Here is a 19,829-nt window from a genome sequence, read left to right as displayed (position 1 = left end):
TGATGACTGCACTTCTCAGATTTCCAAGGATAGTCCAAATTCCAAATACCCTGTCCCACTCTTGCCATAAGATATTGGAATAATTCCAATATTTGACATGCAAGTTAGAATTTCCACATAGCTTTTCATATCCAGTGGTAAAAAAGAAATCTTTTTGAGATCATACATTCTGACCAATGCATAATATGAACTAAACATAGAAAAAAAATCTACTAAATGTCAAAGAAAAATGAAATTTACAAAAAATATTTATGTATAAACTGCATTTAATGGTTGATAAAGAGAAAAGCAGCCCCTGGCATCCAGGTGTTGGCTGGGTGCTCACAGCTAGGCTGTGGTGTCCTCTCACTGAACATCAACAATTTAAAAGAACATCAGTTTCAGACTAGTCTACTCAGTGACCAAAATGGACCAAGACAAAAACAGGAGCATTCTGCCAGTGTATGGAACACAACTGCATGAATCCAAAAATTACTGTCCCTATATTCTGGCTAATATCTTTATCAATCACAGCTTTAGTTTCACACCTCTTTCCTTGTCTTCTAGATAAGAATGAGTAAGCTATTCAGTCACAGATTACTCCCACTTTCTGATGGCATCCAATTCAGAGCAAAGCTTCACTTCCTTAAACCCTTCTCAGAATCCTAACAGAAAACCAAATCCTATAAGTCCTTTTCAATATCCTCTTCCTAAGAGATCCACAGTTCCTCATGGTCTGCATTCTCCACTGTTACAATAAATAAATAAACTTCACTTTCTTCAAATACAGGTGTATTCCTGGTGGTCTTTGGCTGAAGGGAATTTCATAGTGAATATAGATGCATTGTACCCCAACAGACAAAACAAAATGTGTTCATTTTGCTATAATAATGTCATTAAAACAAGCTGAAATATATAATTTCTTCAAAATATTTAACAACTAAAAATGTGACCACTGATTTTATGGACTGGAATTTAAATACTATCTCTGCCTCTTTCTTTTCTTAATTCTCAAATAACTGCATTAGGAAGCCATATGAATAATTAAAAAATAAAATAATCGTATATGTTGAAACTAAATAGGAAATAGAAACTTAGTGCATGTATAAATTCACAAAAAATCAATCAAGAAACATGTTGAAATAAGTGAAAGGATTATGTGAATATATCAACCTTTTAAATCTTAAATAACACATATGATGAATTTTAATTAGAAATTTAATATGTTAGGAAGATGCCACAGGACACATATAAAAGAGTTAGATGGGCGCATTGCAAGCATTAGCAGAAACAAGAAATACTTAATCCCCCACTTTGAGGAACCAGCTGTATTGATTTCGGGCCATCTGTCCTATAATTGACCATATTTGATGATTCTCAGCCTCACCACATGAAATATCACAGATCACAGTGATAAGGCAGTGAGCCTGAAATTTTAATATTCATGAAAATCACCTGGAGATCTTGTTCAACAGCAAACCCTGATTCAATAGATTTGAAGAAAGGCCCATGATTCTTCCTCGTTAACAAGCTCCCTGGTGATGACAGTGCTGCATGTTCATAAATCATACCAGGTAGCAGAGATATAAAACTCAGTGTTATAAAATGTAGGTTAGGAAGTTTCTGCAGCTAATGCATATGCTTGCAGTTATACCCACTGAACTGTTGTTACAAGCCCCAACACTTCATCTAGAGACTGCAGGTAGGCAAGCTTTTGGAAGTTCTCTGGTAGCCTAAGGAGGCCCTGGCAGGAACCAGGAAGCTGAATAATGAAACTGCTTCCTTCCTCTGAAAGTAAAAGGTCCCTGCATTAGCCACTATTCGCTCTCCACCAGGGCAAATCCAGAATATTCCTTTACTGTAATTAAATGCAAAAGGAATATTTCTTTGATTGGGATTTCCAATCTCATCTATCGGTGTCTCCTTATAACTCTGCAAACCTCACATCCAAACATATTCTTCCTATTCCCCCAAACTTGCTTCAGTTCAGGCTGCTATACAATTCATGTCTTAGGCATTACATTTCACAAATGCTTTCCTTAAGGTTTTGGTCCATTTGCTAACTAATCATAGATACCTGAAATATAGAGGCTGCTCAAGGGAAACAAAGGAAGACCCGAAATCCCCTGTTTGTAATTCAAAAGTTATGGGGTTAAGCTAAGGCTTAAGAGCTCATCTAGTCCAGGGAGCTATAACAGTCTTTGGTTTGGGAGATGTGAGGCTCATGAAGAATGTGGGGGTCAGGCCAGGACTGCCACAGTGCAGCAGATAAACCATAAACATGCCCACAGCCTAGTCTTTGTTCCATAGTCAGGGCAGCTGTGTGCCTCTATGATAGCAACTAGAGGCTCAGTATGGAACCACCCAGAGCTCAGATTTTAGATTCAGGTGACCCGGACTGCTGAAGGTGTTCTTGCACCCACATTAAGTAATTGCACTAGAGTCTCAGGGTCAGTGATGTGGGGAACAAAGGCTTAGAAAGACCCAGGTGGAGGCTTTTCTGGGTTGGCTAACAAACATAGTCAACTCTCAAGTGTTTTCCCACTTGAGAAAACCAGGGGAGACTGTAACAGACATGCTTCATTTGATGCTATCCTTGTATCTTTTGCTAAGAACTGAACGCATTACACTTACCAGAGAAAGGATAATTTGACCAAGTTCTATGAGTCTGTAAGCTCATTCTCATGCTATCTCAAACCAGTCCTCTGCTGGACTCCTTTCCTGAGAATACCATAGAATGTAGGTGTGTTTAACATTATTACATGAACTTCTAGCTACATTATATACTAATCATATGTGCTCAAAAAAAATCACAACTAGAAGGTTCATGAAGTTAAAATACAAATAAGTACAACAAAAATCATGGAAGTAATCACACAAAGTGGTTTGTGAGGTTTTCTTCTAATTCTCACATGTCAGCATTGACCACTAATTGACTACTAGACATCAAAGAAAAGATATAAAGGAGAAAACCCTTTAAATGAGAAAAAAACTCTTTTTTAAAAAGGGGAGCTATTCCCCTCAATAAGTTTTAGTGTTGGAACACAAGAATTCTCAAGAGAAAAAAGCCAATTGCTATAGTTTACAAAAGAACAAACTAAGATCCAGGAAAGTAGACAAAAATGGCTAAAATATATGGTTGGTAGTAAAGCCAGAACTGGAACCAAAGTACAATATTAGTGCCAAGACATGTGGTCTTTCCTCTGCATCGCAATATGTGTACAGATTTTGGGACCTAGTAACACTATCTTGCACGTAGTAAACTCTCAAATGTTCATTGAATATTTTTACTGAAAAAGAAGCAAATATCTACCTGCAAGGAAAATATTAAATTCATACTGTTAAATCAGATCATGATGGTGCTTCTTATTTTTGTTCCTGCTCTCATGTTACTAAAAAGCTGTCTAGAAATTCAATGAGCCAATTTGCAGTTCATCTTCTAGCCAGACATATAATTGTATATCCAGACACTAAAACACAGATCTTTAACACAAATGCAAAAGTATTCTGTTTTTGCATTGAAAAAAAAAAAGAAAGTCATCTAAATACCATGATTATAGCTTTATCATTTACTACCAAGTACATGGATAATCATCCTAAAAATAAAAACAAGAGAAGTTATTCAATACTGTTGCTCCAATCTATATTTTTAAAAAAGAATGCAATTACCAGTTTGAGGTGGTAAAATTTTGGAATCTTCAGATGTTTTACTTGTAGGCACAATCCATGGCTTTTCGCTTGAAGCTACAGCAAAAAGAAATGGAATTCACTGAGAATTTTTTTTTTTTTTGAGAGGATAAAGAGATAGAAATAGGTTGCTGGTGTGGTAAAGTGGTTACCAGTAGCCTGAAATAAAAAAAAAAAAACCTTATGTTGACCCAACTAAACATCATTATATATCAGGACGATATATCAAGAAGAAATTGATAGGAACCCATTCAAAGAGCATTTGAGTAGTGACTAGAGGTATACCAGAGTCTGGGGTCATATTCTCAACCTTTTTGAGGACAGAAAACTAACTAAATGGGCTATATGGAATTAACAGATAGGTGATTGTTACTCAATTTGTAGAAAATCCAATCAGACAAATAGTTTTTTTTTTTTTTTTTAACTTTTGAAATTAACTACTTGTTTGGCTGAGTTAACTGAATTCATCAGTTTGTTGAGGTTTGCGTAGATAGGATCCAGTAAACTATCCTTCAGAATTAAGCAATTACCACCCACATCTTAACAGCAGATTTAAGGTGCTATCATTACCCAAGGTGCCCCAAGATTTCTCAAATGGGAAGGGTGTTTTTGCCTGAGGAAATTCTGGAAGGCTTTTTGGAGCTGCAATGAAACATAAGAAATGTTATGACTTAAAGTGCAAGTAAGAGAAAAGGTTTTTAAAATCTCAAGCTTGCAAAAACAAACTAAAAAAAAAGCAAATTACTCCAGTAAGGGACTGTTAGCAGTAAATATTTCTTACCGATGTGTTTCAATGATGGATAATATGTCAGCTTCTATTTTTGCTAATCAAGCTACCAAATTTGAGGAGTTTAGGCTCTTCTTTTCACCCTTAAACTAGTGCCCTGAATTTCTTCAGCTATGTGCTCTCAGATACATTTTGTTTAAACTTAAATCAAGCACCAAACACAGCTGAACTAGAAAATATCTAATAGCTTTTTAGAATTTCAGTAACTACATAGCTTTATATTGAAGCTCCCCCAACAACTTTTTTTTTATATTACACTCAAATGCTAGGAATTCTAAGAAGCAATCTGCAGAAATAGCATAAATGTATCTTCTCTTTGAAGATAAAGACTTGAGTAAAAAGATATTTGGGAAAAATATAGAAAATAATTTCTTCTGTGACAAGGATTTTGAATTAAAAGAATCAGATATAAAAATTTGACCACCCACCAGGGTTTCTTGTAAAGACTCTTTAGGTTCCTACATGATAAAATTAAGATTTTATAACATTTAAGGGCTTGGTCTTGGGGAGTTTATTATTCTACAAGCCACATGTCCCTTCTTTCCTGTGAGGGGATAAATTTGAATGAATTAGCCTAAGGACTTCTTTCAAGCAAGCATAAAATTGCCAAAGTAATAATAAGCGGCAATGTTTAATAATAATTTTGACCTAGAGTGCTCAGTGGCAATTCAAACCTAGGTATTAAAATAGCTTGTGATATTTTGGGGGTCCTTTCCCTGAGAACAGCAATAAAGAAGAATTCAGTTAGAAACCCCCTGAGTTTTGACACTGTGGCTGAACAATGTTATGTGAGGCATGTTCATAACAGAGGGTACACTGCCCAGTGGGTGCCTTTCGTGGAAAAAGCTGGCATTCCCTGGAATAGTTTTACATAGCTGTTACAATTTGAAGGTATACCTTCAAACGGCCATGGTGTGGCATGAAAATCAACATTACAGGTACAGAACAAAATACATACCTGTTGGTCTCCCCTTTTTTGGGGGGATGTCGGGGAAAAAGAGAATAAAGCAAGTTAGATTCTCTTGGCCCAAGAAGTAGCTAACTTGCATGACATAAAATTCTAATTAAAAAAAGCATGACATTTGTGGGGATTCTCCTTAAATTTAGTACACATAAGACTTGGAAAAGCCAACTGAAATGGGAAGCACAGATGTTGTCAAGATTCTCACCCCTCTAAGCTTTGTAGGTTAAAAGGCTGGCATTCTGTTCTTCCATACATCCCAAGAGACAGGTAAAAAGGGTATATGGTTAGCACCTAGCATCCAGGGTTGCCTAGAATATTAGTCACCAGGAACAAGTCATATTGTTAATTCTTTAATGGAATTGGTCCAGGAAAGAGGAAGATGAACTACTGCCACTAAGAGGGGAGAGGAAATGGGGATGATGGGGAAACCAAGGCATTTGGGTTACTTTTCTTTTCTATAAGGGTTGGGAGGTTTTATTTTATTTTTTTTTAAGAAAAAGAAAAGTTCTTAGAATTACCCAATGTTGTTTCTGAAATGTCTAATGCGCTAGACGCAGTGGGTTTAGTGGTTCTTGGCACTGATTCTGGAGTTGCTGGAAGGTAAAAAAGATAACTTTACAAATTAAGATAAAAGATGAAACAAATGAAGACCATAAGGCAATTTTGCTGCCCTATAGAATCGGTAACTGACACTCACATGGACCAATTCCCTTCAAGTTAATTAAGGGCTCCCTGTCTTGCTCCAGGGCCTGAAAAGATGCTCCTCTAAACCCTTTCTTTCTAGGTTTGGTCCACTTTCCATGTGCTCCAAAAAGGACCCAGAATTGACCTCCATGGAAGCATATATCAGATTAATTACAGATTTTTATTTGCCTTTTCTTTTCTCCTCTTTATCTCCAAGGTTTAGCCCAAAGTCTGGGATATGGTAAGCAAGCACATGATAAATATTTATTAAATGAGGTAATAAATGGGCAGATAAAAGAATGACCCAGGGTAAAAAGGTTTATTTAGAACTATGATATTTTAAGATTTCTCTCTTCCAAATTGCAGTCAACATGCAAAGCTTGGAACTGGGTTGAAATTATCAGGATTCAAACGTTCAGTCACAAGATTGCTTCAAGTGCTAGATCAAAGGCAAAGAGGACCCTCAGGTAAATAACTTTTGAGAAATAAGAACTAAGTTCACTAAGATCTGCAATGACTTGCAAGCCACACAATTCCAGAATTTTGTAGAGTAAGGACATGAAATAAACACAACATTGAATAATGAATTATGGTGTTTGCTTCAATGTTTCCAAGGTGGAAAATTCTGAGGAGGTCTTGGCAGAGAACTAAGAAATCTGTAGACTCTCCCATCAGATATTGTGCCAAGAGAAGAAAGTGTTATTGGGAAAAATTTGATTGACTCTCCACTGGGTCATGCCTATGCTCTTCTTGGTACTGACCAATTATATGGAAATCAGGAAACTACCTAGGAATTTAATTTAAATGGATTATTCCAGCATAGGGTTCCACCTCGCCTCCAATTTCCCTGAAGGTGGGAGATGGAAGGTCCATTTCTCTCCTTTAGGTAGGACCAAATATTCTTTTAAAAATTTTATGGCTGCACCTGAGGCACATAAAAGTTTCCACACCAGGAACTGAATCTCAGCCTATGCTACAGCTGTAACCCACTGTGCTGGGCTGAGGATCGAACTGGTGACTCTGTAGCTACTGGAGCCACTGCAGTTAGATTCTTAACTCACTGAGGCAAGTGGAAACTCATAGGACCAAATACTTCCTAGAAAAATTTCTGCTTCAATAGGTTTCTTGAAATCGAGCTATTTTATTTCCTCACCAATCTTTATCTTCTCTGGACCAATCATGAGTCCAAGAGTTTAATACAAGTTAAATATCACTGGTATTTCAATTTACAGCAATTTTCTGGATTAAAAAATTCACTTTAGATTGGAATTACTTTGCTAAACATGGATTTGGAAGGAATTCTTGCCAGGTGTTTGTTTCACAGAATCTTTTTATTGCTCTGGCAAAAAACTATATAGTTGAAAGAAAAATGTGTCCCCAATGGACTGGACTTGGGCATTTTATTCACAGGAGAAATGCTCAATGTTTGTTAGTAACAGCTGATAAAACAGGGGGAAATGCATACTGCATTTATTCTTTAAAGGATTTTTACTGAACCTTATATATTTTCTACACAAAGATTGTTAGTCTTCAAGAGTCATTTCCACTAAATGATTCCAGATACTTTCATAGACATAAAGTGATGGATTTTTGAGGAATAATGGCATTTTGCTAAACTAACCACTTGTGAAAGTGAAGAAATGAAAAACGCTCTCGTCTTTTTTTTATAAGCGGAAACCACCAAAACCATGGTATTATATTCATTATAAAAATGTTTCAGAATGTTGAGGTAACAATTTTCAGAGTGAAAAATACAGCTTCCATATTACATATCAGTTACTTAATTCAATAGTTCACTTTGCATCTATTGTTTTTCCAGATATTAGATGAAAGACCTAGAATCTCCTATTGTTGTATGATTTTGATCAAAATGCATTTCCTATTGGCTCTTCACTGAAAAAAAAATCAGTCTTGTCAATCATTTACTATTTGAAAAAATGTATTTCTCTTCTCAAAGTTAATAACGTAGGGATCTCATTACCTGTGATGGGCTGTGCTGGGATTTTTTCTACCTCTGGCGTTTTAGATTCAGCAGGTAATGCCAAGGTTTCATTCTTAGCTAAAAAGTCAGAGAGAAAAAAATTTACCTCACTTTCTCATAATAAGAGTTTCCAAATATAATTCACTCAAAATGATCAAACAACAGATTATTTCAAGAAAACTATTCTGTTCTTATTCCTTCCTACTAGGAAGTCAATGAATTTATTGTGCATTTCTACCAGGGATTAGTATTAGTAGATGATAGTCTTCAGAATTCCTTCCTACTAACCCTAAGTAATACTTTAAGATCTAAGCACTGGAATGAAGAAAAAAAATCACAACCCACGGTGATTCATAACTCCACTGATGAATCAGAATGATTTGAGAACATGATTAAATCATTCTGATTCATAAATAATTTCTCGAAGATATAGGCTGCATAACAATGCTCCCTGGAATTTATATTCAATTGCTGCTAGTTTAAAAAAAAATCAATGAATAGAAATTATCCATTATTATGCATGGTAAAAATGTAATAGGTTATGGCACTGAAGTTTTAGAAAAACATAAATAACACACATAGGAAACAAAGTTATTTGAAGATATTTGAGGTAAAAAAATACCAATATTTATTTGAGCCCCATGTTAACACAGATCTTTTGAGTCTGTATGCGAGCTTAGTGTAAAAAACTAAAATCTGGTTTTTTTTTTTCTTTCTTTTTTTTTTTCTTCTTTTGACAACTCTTCAGGAAACTTCTTTCTAAAATTTAGGTATTCTTTTTCAAAGAAAGAACATTTCTATACCAGAGTTGCCCAATGATTAAGACATTCTCCATTAAAAAAAATGCATTTAGGATTAACTAGATTCAGCTATTTAGCACTGAATCAATAATAAACTTATAATATTTTGAAACAGCCTAGTGGCATGAAAGAATTTATTCACGTTTGAGATACTGTGATCATGTCACCTTGAAATGATTATAATCACATGGGATTTTTTGGAGTCCTGAGGCTGTACTGGAACTTCTTGAGTTTCTCAATTTTGGCACTGTTGACATTTTGGGCTGGGTAACTTTTCATGTTGGGGGCCTTCCCTGTGAACTAGAGAATATTTAGCGGCATTTCTGGCTTTTACCCACTCCCATAGCCGTGACAATCAAATGTCTCCTGACACTGCCAAATATCCCCAGGGGACAAAATCACCCTCTGTTGAAAATTAGTGATCCGTATCTGTTCTCTCAAAGTTCTTTGGGGATGCAAATTTTGTAACTTCCTTCTGTAGTTCATATCACTGTTGTAAAGGCCATTTTCTTCTTTTCAGATAATGTGGGCACCAAGTATTTACTTCCAATGGACTTAAAGACAGTTAAAAGTCATCCCTCTCACAGAGTTCATGGAAGCAAATCAACTTTCCGTATGTACTGTGGAAAAGTAAATAGATTCCTAGAGCAAAGGATTTTCAGGAGTGATTTAACATGCTAGAAACAGCTCAATTGCTAGTGTATTTGCCCTATCGATCAGTCAAGTGGGTGTTCTGGATTCCTGGTGTGGGAAGCTGAACAACATGTTTGTACAACAGAAATGTTTAATACTACTGTTCAAATTAATTTATCAGGACAAAAAAAGAAGGAACTCTTTCTGGAATAACTTAAAAAAAAGAGACAGATTCAGTATAATTTTAGGATAAATCCTAATTTTTGATTTCTAAATTTTATCAATATTTTTCCCCCTGCCTTCTTCTGTAGTCATAGCTTTGGTTTAGAACCACTGTGATTGTTAGCACAGGAAGCAACATTCAGATCATAAATTTTTATGGGCTCTAGTCCTGTTGCTTTCAGCAGGTGCCACAGTGAGGTTTTTTGTTTGTTTTAATGTAAGATTATAAGGATTTTCTTTAATGGTCTCTTCTTTTCCAGCATTCTTTTTTCCTTCAGGGTATCTTTGCTAATCCTTTTCTTCCTGTGTAATACCCTACACTCATGGTGGTTCCCTGGTTGACTAGGACTATATATTCATTGAGTTTATGTTTTGGATATTATTTATTTTAACTTCCATATTCTAGACTTTCAGGCAATGCTCTGAATTGCTTTAGCTCCTTATGTTGAAAACATGCCCTGAGAGGGTAATCTCATTAACCTAACTTAAGCTGCTAATAAAAGAAGAATGGAAAACCACCTTTCCAAGAGGTATTTATATTCTCCACATATCACTAGTTCCTTATAGAGGCACACCGTATTTCTAAATATGGCACTTCAGGCATGAGAGATTAGTTAAAGGGAAAAATGCTTGAATGGGACCCTTTATGACTCCTGTCAACCCCTGAGCGTTCACCTGCACTGTCTATGGACAACTCCTGTCTGTCTTGGCCAACAGCAGAGTAAAATGCCATCAGAACATTGCCTAAAACCCAGGAAATTCCTTTTCCTCTCTGATTCTTCCGGGCCTTTTTTCAACACAGTTGTTTCCTTTCAGTTTTGGCAGGCTCTGGCTTGGCTTTGGCAACCTCTTTTTATGCCCCTGGAAAATATGTCTGTGTGTGTGTGTGTGTGTGTGTGTGTGTGTGTGTGTGTGTGTACTAGCTTTCTTGTTTATTTCTCTCATTATTCACATCATGTGTTCTTAGAACAAAAGCCAATAATTTCTTGATGTCCCATGTTGGGTTCTGCTAGAATGAGGATGTTATATTTAGGATTTACCCCCTCACAAAGTCAGACTTTTCTGAATTGCAGTGATAATTAAGGAAAAGTTTGTTTCTCCTTCATTGGTATAAAGAACGGTTTATGGTCACACTATTTTCATAAAAACCAGTAAATCTAAAATGTAATTTGTAAATTTGTAAACACAGTCTAAGATGGAACAATTGATGGATTGATGGGCATCATCAAACATAGCGTCCATCAGTCTCTTCAATGTGTAAGAAATTTGTCATGTGTTTAAGATACATTTCCCTAGAAATAAGTTTAAAAAGACATTTACTATTTATATACTATATAGAATCTGTCTTCATTAAAATCACACTTAATCCTGAAGCTTTAGTGATTTGTATCAGAATAATAAAAGCAAAAAGCAAAACAATGAAATCAACTGTTCAATTTTCTAAATTCAAGAAAATAAAAAGCCTGAATTGATATTAAGGTAGGAACTTGACAAAAACAAAAAAATTAGGAAAAGTCCTCAAAACTAAGAGCTAAGGAAAAAAATGCCTTCCAGTTCAAAAGTGACCACAGTGGTCTGGGAAAAAACTCTGCTGTTTTCAGTCTCCTTCACAAATCCTGTTTGTTTTTGTTTGTTGGTTTAGGGCTGCACCTGTGGCACATGAAAGTTCCCAGGCTAGAGGTCTAATTGAAGCTGCAGCTGCCAGCCTATGCCACAGCCATAGCCATAGCCATAGCCAAATCTAAGTTGCAGCTGTGACCTAAAGCACAACTCACAGCAACGCTGGATCCTTGACCCACTGAATGAGGCCAGGGATTGAACCTGTGTTCTCATGGATGCTAATCAGGTTTGTTTCTGCTGAGCCACAATAGGAACTCCTGTGGTTTTTGTATTTTGAAGAATGGGTTAGGGACCAAATCTTCTTGCAAACAAGCCTTTCCCAGGCACAGGGCAGAGTAGATGGTATTTTGATGGTATTTTCATTCTCCTTTTCTAATATTTCATTGTTAGTACACAGAAATGAGACTGATTTCTGAATGTTAATCAAAGTATCCTGATAATTTGCTAAATTCGTTGATCAGTTTGAATAGTTTTTGTGTGGAGTCCTTAGGGTTTTCTATATAAGTATCATGTCATCTTCATACAGTGACAATTTTACTTATTCTCTTCCAATTTGGATACCTTTTATTTCTTTTGTGTATCTGATTGCTGTGGCTAGGACTTCCAATACTACGTTGAATAATAGTGGTGAGAGTGGGCATCCTTGTCTTGTTCCAGATTTTAGTGGGAAGGCTTTCAGCTTTTCTCCATTGAGTATTATATTTGTTGTGGGTTTACGGTAAATGGCTTTTATTATGTTAAGATATGTTCCCTCTATACCCACTTTGGTAAGAGTTTTGATCATGAATGATTTTGGACTTTGTCAAATGCTTTTTCTGCATCTATTGAGAAGATCATATGGTTTTTGACTTTTCTTTTGTTAATGGGGTATATGAAGTTGATTGGTTTTCATATGTTGAACCATTCTTGTGAACCTGGGATGAATCCCACTTGGTACTGGTGTATGATCTTTTTTATGTGTTGTTGGATTCAGTTGGCTAAAATTTTGTTGAGAATTTTTGCGTCTATATTCATCAAAGATATTGGCCTATAATTTTCTTTTTTGATAGTATCTTTGCCTGGTTTTAGTAATGGGATGATGGTGGCTTCATAGAATGTCTTTGGGGGTGTTCCTTCTTTGACCTTTTGGAAGAGTTTAAGAAGGACAGGTATAAGTTCTTTGTATGTTTGATAGAATTTGCCTGTGAAGCCATCTGGCCCTGAATTTTGTTTATAAGGAGTGTTTTTATTACATATTTAATTTCATTTTTAGTTACTGGTCTATTCAGTTGATCTATTCCTTCTTCTTCTTTTTTTTTTTTTATTTTCCCACTGTACAGCAAGGGGAATCAAGTTATCCTTACATGTATACATTACAATTACATTTTTTTTCCTCACCCTTTGTTCTGTTGCAGCATGAGTATCTAGACAAAGTTCTCAGTGCTGCTCAGCAGGATCTCCTTGTAAATCTATTCTAAATTGTGTCTGATAAGCCCAAGCTCCCAATCCCTCCCACTCCCTCCCCCTCCCATCAGGCAGCCACAAGTCTTTTCTCCAAGTCCATGATTTTCTTTTCTGAGATGTTCATTTGTGCTGGATATTAGATTCCAGTTATAAGTGATATCATATGGTATTTGTCTTTGTCTTTCTGGCTCATTTCACTCAGTATGAGATTCTCTAGTTCCATCCTCCTCCTCCTTCTTTTTTTTTTTTTGGTTTTTCAGCACGATTGGCATATGGAGGTTCCCAGGCTAGGTGTCTAATTGGTGCTGTTGCCACCAGCCTACGCCAGAGCCACAGTAATGCCAGATCTGAGCCACATCTGTGACCTACACCACAGCTTACAGCAACGCTGGATACTTAACCCACTGAGTGAGGCCAGGGATTGAACCCACAACCTCATGGTTCCTGGTTGGATTCGTTAACCACTGCACCATGGCGGGAACTCCTTGATCTAATTCTTCTTGATTTAGTTTTGGCGGCTGTAAGTCTCTAGAAAGTTGTCCATTCCTTCTAGGTTGTCAAATTTGTTGGTATATAATTGTTCATAATAGTCTCTTATTTATTTACTTTTTTGTATTTTTGCAGCATCCCTTGAGATTTCTTTTTCATTTCTTATTTTGTTTATTTGGTTTTTTTCTCTCCTCTTCTTGGTGAGTCTAGCCAGAGGTTTGTCAATTTAGTTTACCCTAACAAAGAATCAGCTCTTAGTTTTATTGATTTTTTCTTTCTTTTTTTTTTTTGAATCTCTATTTTATTGATTTCCTCTCTGATCTTTACTATTTCATTCCTTCTTCTGACATTAAGTGTTATTTGTTCTTCTTTTTTCTAATTCTCTTAGGTGGTGGATTAAGTTGTCAACTTGAGATTTTTCTTCTCTTTTGAGGAAGGCCTGTATCACTATGAACTTCCCTCTAAAGCACTGCTTTTGCCATATCCCATAGATTTTTGAATGGTTGTGTCTTCATTATCATTTCCTTTTTGATTTCCTCATTGACCCATTGGTTTTTTAGTAGCATGTTGTTTAGTCTCCATGTAGTCAATTTTTTCTCATTTCTTTTCCTGTGGTTGATTTCTAGTTTCATGACATTGTGGACAGAGAAGATACTTGAGATAATTTCTGAACTCTTAAATTGGTTGAGTTTAGTTTTGTGCCCTAGTATGTGGTCAATCCTTGAGAATATTCCATGTGCACTTGAAAACAATGCATATTCTTATTTTTGGCGGGGTATTAATGTCCTGAAAATGTCAATTAAGTCTAACATTTCTATTGTGTCCTTTAGGATCCCTGTTGCTGTACTGATTTTCTGTCTAGAAGATCTGTCCACTGATGTGAGCAGGGTGTTAAATTATCCCACTATTATTGTATCCCCATCAATTTCTCCTTTTATGTCTGTTAGCATTTGTTGTAGGTATCTGGGTGCTCCTATATTAGGGGCATATATATTGACAATTGTAATATCCTCTTCTTGAATGGATCCTTTTATCATTAAATCGTGTCCTTTTTCCTTGTGGCTTTTGTTTTGTCTATTTTGTCTAACATGAGAATTGCAACTTCTGCCTTCTTGTCTTTTCCATTGACACGAAATATCTTTTCCCATCCCCTCATCTTCAATTTCTGTGTGTCCTTTGCCCTAAGGTGAATCTCTCGTAGACAGCATATGGTAGGCTCTTGCTTTTTTATCCAATATGCCATTCTATATCTTTTGATTGGAGCATTCATTCCATTGACATTTCAGGTAATTACTGATAAATATGTATTTATTCCCATTTTAAACCTTGTTTTCCAGTTGATTCTATGTTTCTCCTTTGTTCCTTCTTTTTTTTTTTGGTTGGATGATTTCCTTTTATGCTTCTGTCCTTTTCTTTTTAGTTTTTGTGAATGTAATGTTTGGTTTTTATTTGCAGTTGCCCTGTTTTTTTAATATGTTAACACCTTTCCATAGTTGCTTATTGTAGCCTGGTAGTCATATATGCTCAAAAACATTCTAAAAAAAAAAGTCTAGATTTTCTTACTTTCTTTTCCATATTTTATGATTTTGATGTCCTTTTTTAAATATCTTCATGTTTGTCCTTTTTCTGTTGCTTGTGTTTATCATCATTTTATAATAGCTTTTTTTTTTTTCTTTTAGATCTGTGCTCTGGGTTATTCAAGTGATTGCTTTCCAATTATGATTTCCTCCATCCTATTTCTTCTTACTTCTTTTTTATTTAGAGGAGCCCTTTCAGTATTTCTTTTAGAATGGGTTTAGTATTGCTATACTCTTTTATCTTTTGTTTGTTGGAGAAATTCTTTATTTCCCATTCTATTTTAAATTATATTCTTGCTGGGTAGAGTATTCTACAATGCAAATTTTTCCTTTTTAGAAACTAGAATATATTTTGTCACTCTCTTCTGTCCAGTAGTGTTTTTGTAGAGAAATCAGCTGATATCCTCATGGTGGTTCCCATATAATTAATGCTTAGTTTTTCTCTTGCTGCCTTTAGAACCTTCTTTTTATTTTTAATTTTTGCCATTTTTATTATAATATGTCTTGGTGTGGGCCTATTTTGGTTCAACGTGTTTGGGGGCCTCTGTGCTTCCTGTATCTTGATATCAGTATCCTCTAGATTTGGAGAGTTTTTAGCCATAATTTCTTCAAATATATTTTCAATCCCCCCTTTTCTTTTTCTTATCCTCTGGAATTCCTAGTATGTGTAGATTGGCCTGCTTTATATTATCCCATAGGTCTCTTATATATCTATCATGTTTTTTTTCATTTGGTTTTCTGTCTGCTGTCCTGATTGGGTGATTCCCATTATCCTATCTTCCAAGTCACTAATTCATTCCTCTGCATTATTCATTCTGCTCTTTAGTGCCTTTAGCTCAGTTTGCTTCTCTGCAAATGAATTTTCTAACTTTTCTATGTTCCTCCTTATATCTTCTAGTTCCTTTCCAAAGTAATCTGTATTTACTGTTCATATCTGCTCTCAGTTCCTTAATATTCACCCTTAATTCCTTTGGTATTTTCACTATCGCTTTTTATGAACTCAGTGTCTGTTAGACTGCAGAAGTCTGTTTAGTTGTTTGCTGCTTCAGGTGAATTCTCCTCTTCTTTTAACTGGAAATGGTTCCCAAGCTTCTTCACTTTGGTCATATTTTTCTTTTTCTGTGAGTTTAGGGAAACAAACTACTTGAGTCTTGGAGGGCTATTTCTATGCAAGTGTGCCCCTTTGTATTTTGTGTGCGGGGGGGGGTTACTATTTATTTTTGATGTGGGAGTTTGGATAATTGCTATCTCTTTCTACAGTGTGAACAAGCCTTTATCCCTTTGATAGGGTGGTGAGTGTGTTTCCAGGGTGAAGGCAACAATGGGTAGGGCTAGTAGTCAATGCCTGGTTGCTGGGGTCTTGACAGTAGCAAGGACCTGCCGGAAGGTGGCCCAGGCTACTCCTAGTTGCAGGGCCCTGGGAAGAGGTAATGAGCCTCGGGCAGATTTAGGTTGTGCCCAGAGCATTTGGCAGTGGCAGTGGCAGCAACAGCAGCAGGGTGAGTTCCCAGGGGAGTGAGAACAATAGTGGGTGGTGTTCAGTCATAATGCCCTTCTAGGTGGTGCTCTCTGAGGTGATCAGAGCTGCAGGTGGTGCCTGTTCATGCACCCCTAGTGGTTGCAGACCATGACCACCTTCCAGAGACTTTAGAGGGGTGGTTCTCAAAGTGTGGGACATGGACCAGCATCATCTGTATCACCTGGGTACTAGGTAGAAATGAAAATTCTCAGGCCCCATCCCAGAATTACTGAATCAGTAATCTGATGGGGAAACCAGCAGTCTGGGTGTTACGAGCCCTCCAGAGCATTTCATGCTTCCTCAAGTTTGAAATCCTCTGCTATAGAGTGAACTCAGACCTGTTTGATAGTGAAATGCTGCAACTAGTTTAGTCCATTGACCATACCAATTGTTTCCTGAACTCCTATTACAGGGTTTCGATGTTTTTTCCCCCCAATTTGTTATAGTCTATGTTTTTTTAAACACTAAAATCATATTAGATTCTTTCTAGAAGTAGGAAGCAGTATCAACTCAAGTAAGTAATGATTCTAACAGATCTAACCTTTACATCAGTTCTCACTGAAAATATCCAGCAGCTTCTTGATAGTATAGTATTAAAAGTATAATTTATAACAAAGACTCCATTTAAAAGTTATATCTCTAGGAGTTCCCGTCGTGGCGCAGTGGTTGACGAATCCGACTAGGTACCATGAGGTTGTGGGTTTGGTCCCTGCCCTTGCTCAGTGGGTTAACGATCCGGCGTTGCCGTGAGCTGTGGTGTAGGTTGCAGACACGGCTCGGATCCTGCATTGCTGTGGCTCTGGCGTAGGCCGGGGGCTACAGCTCCGATTCGACCCCTAGCCTGGGAACCTCCATATGCCGTGGGAGCGGCCCAAAGAAATAGCAAAAAGACAAAAAAAAAAAAATTATATCTCTATAAATGTGTATATTTTGGATAATTTAATAAATGTTCACTCTTCTTTCATAAATTATAAAAATATTTCCTTGTAGAATGTGATTTATATGAATACCTCCAACACTCCAACCTATCTGCCCTTTCCTTTTTTCTAATTATTTAATTGGGAAAAAACATACATAACATAAAATTTATAAACTTTACTGCTTTTAAGTGTACAGTTCATAATTAAACACATTCATAATGTTGTGAAACAATTTCTACAATCTGTCTCCAGAACTCTTCTTATAAAACTGATACTCTGTACCATTAAACACTAATGCCCCATTGTCCTCCTCTAGTCCCTGGTAGTCGCCACTGTACCTTCTGTCTATATGAATCTGACCATTCTAGGTAACTCGTGTAAGTGGAATCATACAGTCTTTTTGTCTTTTGTGACTGGCTTATTATACTTAACAACATGTCTTCAAGGTTCATCTACATACTGTAGTATATATAAGAATCTCCTTCCTTTTTAAGGCTGGATAAAATTCCATTGATTGCATATACCACAATTTGCATATCCATTCATCTGTTGAAGGACCCTTGGTTTGCATCTACATTTTAGCTATTGTAAATAATGCTACAGTGAATATGGTTGTACAAATATCTTTCAGAACCCTTTCCCCACAATTCTTTTGGTGATATGATATACTCAAAGTGAAATAGCTGGATCATATGGTAATTCTATTTTTAATTTTTTGAGGAATGATCATAATGTTTTCCATAATAGCTCTACCATTTTTCTTTCTCATCAACAGTGCACATGCCTGTCCCTTACTTTTTACTTTGAGATCCCCAAACAGCTCATTTGATAGATCCCTGAGATATCCTAGGAATACTTGTGTTAGTATTCAGTCACTGCAAAGTTCACATATGGATCTTTGCTGCTTACCTAATTCTGTCTTGAGTGCGTTTGATATATCAAACATTATGGAGGTAGGAAGTTTTACGGTGGTTTCATTAAGACCCGGAATGACAAGGTGGACTGCAAGAAAAGAGAAATCAATCAGTCAATCGATCAATCAAGAAAAATGCATCATGACACAAAACTCAGAGCACGAAGTCTAGTGCTTATTTTGTTTAGTCATTTTTTTGAGTGCTATTCTGTTTCTTTTTACAGTCATAGCTGCAGCATATGGAAGTTCATGTGCTAGGGGTTGAATTGAAGCTCCAATTGCCAGCCTACCCCATAGACACAGTAATGCCAGATCTGAGCTGCATCTGTGACCTATGCCACAGCTTGTGGCAATACCAGATCCTTAATACACTGAGCAAGGCCAGAGATCAAACCTGCATCCTCATGGAAACTATGTCAGGTTTTTAACCTGCTGAGCCACGATGGGAACTCCTGCTTAGCCAATTTTAACCCAAACTTTAAAATGTTGGAAAAAATATGATAATAACTTTTAAACAGAATCATTTTCCTATTTGGAACTAAACTACCAATATACTTTGGTTTTTAATCCATAGACTATTGTAAAATAATTGCTTAAGATGTGTGATAAAAAAATTCACTGTTAATAATAACCTTAAAAAAAAAGCAGTTCACTATGACAAAGTCTCTCCCATAAACACAACTGCCCTGTGGGGCCTTAGGGTAGGAGTCATCCTTCCCACTAGGCACAGGCTAGAGTTGTGTCTCTAACACACAAGGATAGAGAGAGCATCTCTTGGATTCTAGCCTGGACTGGAGCCAAGCTAGGATGCTAAATACTGAAAGCAGAATAATCCAACATCAGTTTAATAGACCTGCTAATAATGAAAAATTCCATAATGGTCTTATTATCAAAAAAGAGCCTCCATTCTGTAATGTAGATGTAGATTTCAAGATAGACTCACCCAATATCGTTCCTCCGTAGGGAGTCCTATCTGGGGACTTAGCTGAAGCTTTGTGAGTAACATTCTGAATCACTGTTAAAATACCAAAAGACAGCAGTGTGAATGGGGCGGGGGTGGGGAGAGAAAGGAAGCAGTAAGAAGATAATAAGGGAAGCCATCTGCACTGGAGAAGCCCTGATCTAACTTTTCAGTTAAAAAAAGGAACTCATTGGGCTAGCTACAATGAAAGAAAGAACTTGCAGGCACATCATATCTTAACACTCCTGCCTTTAGGTAACGAAAGGCCACCACTGCATCATAACGTGTTTGATTCTAATGAGCTGAAAATTTCCCTTCTCAGCTCCATTTCCCAAAGCCTACCCAAGTTAAAGAACTAGCATAAAGTGAGGCAATGACCCACTAAATAAAAAGAATTAGAAAGTGTATATTCTCAAAGCAAAGAACCTTTGGATAATTCTAATACTAACTGACTCTGTTTTGAGAACACACTGAGGACACTGTGCTTCCTTAAAACGAATCTATGAAAATGATTTAAATGAGAATCTATTTAAAACGAAACTATTTTAAGGGCCAATCTTTTCCACTAAGAAACTTTCTGGAAATAATACAGCCATTTTAATAGTCTGAAAAACTGAAAGTCACAACAAAAACAATTGGATCCTGAAATG

General features: G+C 36.4%; 1 protein-coding gene across 50 annotated transcripts in view; it reads right to left on the bottom strand.

Moving 5' to 3' along the window:
- Window positions 1-19,829, bottom strand: part of ABI3BP (ABI family member 3 binding protein) — a 277,390-nt gene that overhangs the window by 123,919 nt on the left and 133,642 nt on the right. For 22 of the 50 annotated variants that reach the window (XM_021070523.1, XM_021070517.1, XM_021070524.1 and 19 more), the window contains exons 8-13: window positions 19,162-19,233; window positions 18,215-18,307; window positions 8,083-8,160; window positions 5,936-6,010; window positions 4,237-4,308; window positions 3,649-3,723 (exon numbers count right to left, since the gene is read on the bottom strand). In XM_021070523.1, the coding sequence (XP_020926182.1) occupies window positions 3,649-3,723; window positions 4,237-4,308; window positions 5,936-6,010; window positions 8,083-8,160; window positions 18,215-18,307; window positions 19,162-19,233 (465 nt within the window). The remainder of the gene's footprint in view (window positions 1-3,648; window positions 3,724-4,236; window positions 4,309-5,935; window positions 6,011-8,082; window positions 8,161-18,214; window positions 18,308-19,161; window positions 19,234-19,829) is intronic. The other 28 variants (XM_021070521.1, XM_021070530.1, XM_021070540.1 and 25 more) reach the window with 2 other exon arrangements.

The sequence above is a fragment of the Sus scrofa genome, chromosome 13, assembly GCF_000003025.6.
Source record: "Sus scrofa isolate TJ Tabasco breed Duroc chromosome 13, Sscrofa11.1, whole genome shotgun sequence".
Classification (NCBI taxonomy): domain Eukaryota; kingdom Metazoa; phylum Chordata; class Mammalia; order Artiodactyla; family Suidae; genus Sus; species Sus scrofa.
Note: the sequence above shows the minus strand (reverse complement) of the source record. Positions and strands in the feature narration are given on the sequence as shown.